The sequence below is a fragment of the Cyprinus carpio genome, chromosome A12 (genome assembly GCF_018340385.1).
Source record: "Cyprinus carpio isolate SPL01 chromosome A12, ASM1834038v1, whole genome shotgun sequence".
NCBI classification, from domain to species: Eukaryota; Metazoa; Chordata; class Actinopteri; order Cypriniformes; family Cyprinidae; genus Cyprinus; species Cyprinus carpio.
The window spans coordinates 18041249-18047350 of NC_056583.1; the positions used below are offsets into that span (position 1 = coordinate 18041249).

General features: G+C 36.2%; 1 protein-coding gene across 1 annotated transcript in view; it reads left to right on the forward strand.

Annotated features, from left to right (window-relative positions):
* Positions 1 to 672: 672 nt before the first annotated feature.
* Positions 673 to 6102, forward strand: part of LOC109084698 (transmembrane protein 180-like) — a 9666-nt gene continuing 4236 nt past the window's right edge. Inside the window, exons 1-4 of the mRNA XM_042767938.1 lie at positions 673 to 836; positions 3668 to 3922; positions 4632 to 4711; positions 4802 to 5251. Of these exons, the coding sequence (XP_042623872.1) occupies positions 3758 to 3922; positions 4632 to 4711; positions 4802 to 5251 (695 nt within the window). The 5' untranslated portion in view covers positions 673 to 836; positions 3668 to 3757. The remainder of the gene's footprint in view (positions 837 to 3667; positions 3923 to 4631; positions 4712 to 4801; positions 5252 to 6102) is intronic.

The following is a 6102-nucleotide window of genomic DNA, read 5'->3' on the forward strand; positions in this document are numbered from 1 at the left end:
TTAAAACTGTACCCAGTATATCTAATTAACAATTGCTATTGCTACAATTGCTATATTTGTAAACATTTTGTGCTGTTTTGGAATTGTTTCAAATGTTTACATTTTGCAATGGCATATAATTTTAAATATTGTGGAATAATACATACATTGCAAATACTGTACATTGTAGATATCTTGTTCTATGAAAAGTATTTTTTTCCCTTAATTTTTATGGATTTTTTTATCGAATAACTGTAAGAGGTTTCCCATTAAAATCCCAAATAGTGTAAGGTTAAGGCTTTAAAATATATGTACTTATATGTAGGCTACACAACAATACAAACTGAAGACTATGCTAAATTCGTACTGTTTGATTGTAATTAATAATGCATATGAGAACGATCATTTATCAATATACAATATCATTTAAATATAATTTGGTTTGGTTTAAATAGACCTCTGTACTATGGCCTAAGCTTTAGTTTCTCACATGTCCATAAAATAAGAACACGTGCCCATAATCAGCTTGCTTCGGAATAATGCATTCATGCGACTCCGCCTTAATCATGTTCCAAACTTTACTGCTAGTCAAAATAATATGTGATTTAAATGGCCACAGCAACGTAGTATGCAATATTCTCAGGTTACCAACTGAGTGTGTGTTCGTCTGTCTGCGCGCACGTAAGTTACGTGTACTAATGGCAGCTCGAGCGATAAGGAGGAGGAGGGAAGACTCATGACGTCACGGGCTTCCTCATCCAACACATGACGTTTCGATACAACTGTGAAACCTAGAAACGTTTTCAGCGTCTGTTTTGATCATCAGGTGATAGCAGCTTTGACATCAGCTCCACATGGTAAGTGTCTAACAGCCTGTAGATCTAAAATCCCGGACTCGACTGACCGCACGGGGTCTGATCAGATCAGCTGTGTTAACTGTGTCCGTCCGCGAGCTGTAAGTTGGTAATGTTACACGTCGCATTGCTTGATATGAAAGCGGATAGCTGCTAGCGAGCTTAACTCTCAGCAGGATTAGTAGTTTAAAGGGTCAGATATGAGTGATTTTCCCTCAGCTGTTGTGTGATTCTCTGGTCAAATTCATCTCTCAGCTCAACGTAGGCTGAGTTACTGTGAGTAAAGTCGCTAACATCAGCGGCTAGTGAGATATTGTATCATTATGCTAGTGAAAATGTAACCACGTATCATTCAAGGCGAAAACATTCGATAATGCAACTTAAGAGATATTCAATGTAATACTAAAGGATAATCGTCGAGTTGAAGCAGTCGTTCCAGCGTTTTCAGTTCCTCTTTTAACAGCTCTGTGTTTTAAGTGTTTTGAATCGGTAAGAAAGACAGAATGTATTTATGGATAGCTATATTTAATATTTACTTACAGGTGTCAGGAGTCTGATAGTCAGTGTGATCAATGGTTCTTTTAATAGTGATTCAGAGGTAAATGTTTATTAGGAGAAGATGGAGTACGTGAGATATGAGTTGCATGCATATATGATTTATTATTTTTTAATGATCCTTAATGTAAAATAATAAAACATATTTTGGTGAACAACTTAAAAGAGATATTATGAAACAAGTAAAAGGCTTAATTCTACTTAATTATAGGTTATGACAAATAATACAAATTTGTGACATATTTTATTGATATGTAAATATTACAGAATTGTAAAATTGTTTATGTAGTCTTAAATGAATTATTGTGCCCTTGAATTAATAAATATACATAAAGTGTCAGTGTTCCAAAACAAATAAATGAGAAAAGGCCTCATTCTACTCAATTATAGATTATGATAAATTATATGTATGGCATGTGTTTTTTTTTTTTTAGTATATGGCAATATTAAATAATTATGAAATTGTATAATTCTAAATTAATTGTTGTGCCCAATAATTAATAAATATACATAAGTGTCAATGTTCTGATGACATTAGAAAAGGCCTCATTTTACTCAGTTAAAGTTTATGACAAGAGACTATGTATTTATATATATATATATATATATATGGAAATATTAAGTTTTATATATATATATATGTATATATGTATATGTATGTATATATATTATAGAAATGTGTATCCTGTCCCTAATGGTAATTCTAACTTGGCTACAGAAATTAACATCTTTTTTCTGAAAACAATACATAAAAAGATTTCTGTGAAAGCTGTTTAGCTATTGGATTTACGTTATAGGTGTTAAAGCAATTGTGTACAAAGGGTGTGATTGTTTGATGTTTTGGTCAAATAAAAGTCTTCCGTTTATGTGAGAACAGTTCCCACGCATCCTGTTGCTCTGGAGAACAGACACAGGTGGACTACCTGTAATTGTAACACAGCGCTGCCAAAACCTTGGTCTTTTGCTCCGTGGAACTTGAGCTCTTGTTGAATCAAAGATTGCTGAATCATATCAGCTGGGAAGCAGCCACCTGTCCTTTAGAAATGAAATGAGATGAGATGAGATGAGAATCAATGCTACAACGCGATCCAGTGAAGTATGTTTTGCTTCACTCCTTAGATCAGATGGAAATCAGGCCGGGAGTAACAGGTTCACTCATATGTTTAGGGTAGTTTATCTGTGCATTTCATTGTTCTCTCAAAGAGCTGGGGGGCAAGGTTATTTTAAAGTTTCTTTTAACTATAAGGATGAATGTTTTCAAAGAATCCTAGGACTTGTGTGAGCTTGCAGAGCATGTAAACATCAGGTGTGCTACCCAGAAACCATTTTAATTTGCTGTATGCCACGTGTGCCGGGTTGAGGTTGGTGATGTTTGTGAAAGGTTGTCACGGATGTCCAAAGGATGACTATGGCACAAGTCCGCTCTACCCTACTGTTGGAAACCATTCAATATTTGATAGCAATCGCAGGCCTCAGCCTACACGTCTGCTCGGGTTACATCTCTCATCAGACCTCAGGGAAATCTCTGGACTGAATAACAATGTTTGTTATTGTCATCTTTGAAGCTGGTATGAGATCATCCAGCTCATTAAAATCTAAAGTTCTTGTGCAATTACACTTCTCAGTGGGATTTATGGATATTTCCTGCTAGAAATGGTTTTACAGGCACAGTGATATGGAGGTGTGACCAGAACATACTGAAGAACTGATCGCATGACACGCTGTGAAGAAGTCCAGGCTGTTTTTCTTATTATGAATATGGAAAATAGGCTGCCTTCTTCCCAAGTTCCCCGTAACACTCTCCATGGAAAAATACGGAAGCCATTTTTCAGAGATATTTATATAGTGAGAATGGACTGGTTTTGAAACAAATAAAATATGTTTTATAATTTCATACTAAACAACCACAATTTTCTTGACTAACCTTGTAAAAGCTGTGTGATAAAACATCTTTGCTGATGTTTTTCCCCACGTTATTGTTATTTTAGTCAGGAGGAGGTTTCTGTCTTGTCTGGCTTTAGCCTGTTTTTCCAGATTCATATCGAGCAAAGTGCTGAATCATTAAAACAAAGCAAAAGCAGCTTGATAATGTAATACAGATGCTCAGTTTTCTCATTGGCTTGGCCGTTGTCCAGTTACGCTTTCTGAATCTAATTTAAGTAATGGTAATTTCCAGGCTAAAAACAGCCGACAGACATTACCCAGACTCATATTTTACACAATAATAGACTGCATGGGTTTGAACTGGTTGGTTTGTGTTGGTGTCTGTTTGTTTGCAGGGGTGGATAGAGAGATGAGCCCACCCTGCCTGGCCTGTGGGACGTGTAGAGCGCTGCGTGGGCAGGAAGAGCGGAGAGAAGTAGCAAAGGATGGGAAGGAGGGTATGGGGCCTCTGCCAGGGCGTCTCAACAGCTGTGCTTTATGGCTCCCTGGCTCTGTTCATCTCCATTCTCCACAATGTCTTCTTACTGTATTATGTGGAGACCTTTGTGTCTGTTTACAAGATTGACAAGATGTCATTTTGGGTGGGAGAGGTAGGTTTACTTAATGGTATCTTCAGTTACGTACGATTCTAAATTGTTATTATTATTAATATTAATATTTGAAAAAAGACTATAGACAGGAGTGATAATGCTGAAAATTCAGCTTTGCCATCACAGAATTAAATTACATTTTAAAATATATTAAAATAGAAAGAAGTTATTTCAAATTGTAATAATTTGTCACAATATTACTGTTTTCTACATTTCACAATGTTACTGTATTCTTGATCAAATAAATGCAGCTTTGGTGAGAATTTGAGATTTCTTTAAAAAAAATGTTTGAATTGTACAGTATATTCTAATTATTTGAAATACTACATACATATATATATTTGACTAAAATACATAAGCTTCCATTAGTTAGTTTTACCATATTTTTCTGTAACATTTTACAATAAGGTTCCATTAGTTAATGTATATACTAACATGAAAGAACCTTGAACAGTACATTTATTACAGTATTTATTAATGTTAGTTAATAAAAATACAGTCCTTCATGTTAATTCACAGTGCATTAACTAATGTTAACAAGCATAACTTTTGGTTTTAAATAATGTATTAATGTTGAAATTAACATTAACTAAGATTAATAAGTGCTGTAGAAATATTGTTCATTCTAAGTTCATGTTAACTGAAGAATCTTACTGTAAAGTGTTAACTATTTTTCTTTTCTGTTCATTATATTGTTTCTCTTTCACAGACTGTGTTTCTGATATGGAATAGCCTGAACGACCCTCTTTTTGGCTGGCTGAGTGACCGCTCATTCCTGAGCTCTCCTCAGTGAGATCATTCACTCTCTTCAAATTGGAAATCCATATTTTGGTAAGATGAGTACATATCTCATTAAAATGTCTGTGTTTGATTGCTCAGGTCTGGGTCGCAGATCACGTCCCCTGAGGTGGTCCTGAAGCGTCTGCAGGCACTCTCCCGCAGCGGGCCTCTCTTTGCCCTCTCGTTCCTGGCCTTCTGGGTGGCTTGGACCTGGCCTGGACTGCAGTTCCTTATCTGCCTGTGCCTTTACGATGGCTTCCTCACGGTGGTCGACCTCAACCACAACGCCCTCCTGGCCGACCTGGCCGTGTCAGCACATGACCGCACACGCCTCAACTTCCACAGTTCCTTGTTCAGTGCAATGGGCTCGCTGTCCGTCTTCCTCTCTTACTCCTTCTGGAACAAGGAAAACTTCTACTACTTCAGACTCTTCTGCATGACTCTAGCCACTTTCTCAATGCTAGGCTTTTTTGTGGTTTCACGTCTCCTGCGGCACCGGTTTCAGAACGAAGTCCAGCTGCGCAAGAACGAGAGCCAAGCGCTCAATGAGTAAGAGTGTTATTGTTTTGCAGTGCTAAATGTTCCTTGTCGTTTAGCAGTTACTTTTCATCTGAAGCAATTTACACCACACTAATTGCCGAGCCGGTCCCCGTGGAGCAACCTGGGGTTAACAGCCTCGCTCATGGGAGGAATGTTGATAGTGCTGGATGTGAACATGCAGTATTTGTGTTACCAGCACAGCTTCTTAAAGCAATATTTCACCCAAAAATGATCATTTTGGCATCATTTACTCAACCACGTAACTACATTCATTTTGCTTGAGTTAAGGATACATTGTATTATATATTTAAGATGCATTTTTAAATATAAAACACTATCCACTTTCATTGTACGCTTTCATTGTACGCAGCTCAAACATTCTGCCTTGCATCTCATTTTGTGTTTTACAAAAGAAAGAAAACAAGATGGAGTTGAGTAAATGAGAATTTTTTATTTTTTTATTTTACTAAAAGCTGTTCCTTTAAACGTAAGTCTACCGCTGCTTTTTCTTATCAAGCATTAAAATGGCTTCAATGTGAGTTTTCATGAAGAACAAATTCGATATTTAGTTTAGCAGGTCACCTATGAATATTGTAAATATTGCAGCTTTCAAACAAATAATCAGTTTAGTTTCAGGTTTAAATTTATGATATGTTTCAGCTGAAAACAGCAGAAAAAAGGAACATGAAAGCTGTGTTCTGTATTATTTATTCCACCCTCACAGTATTCCTCAAGTTTTGAAACATTAATCTGTTGTCATCTCTTTTTTTTTTCATTTCTATTATTCAGTTATCTATTTATTTTGCTGTTTTGCACTTTTCAAGAGTTGCCGGAACTTACTAAAATGCTAAAATTGAAAC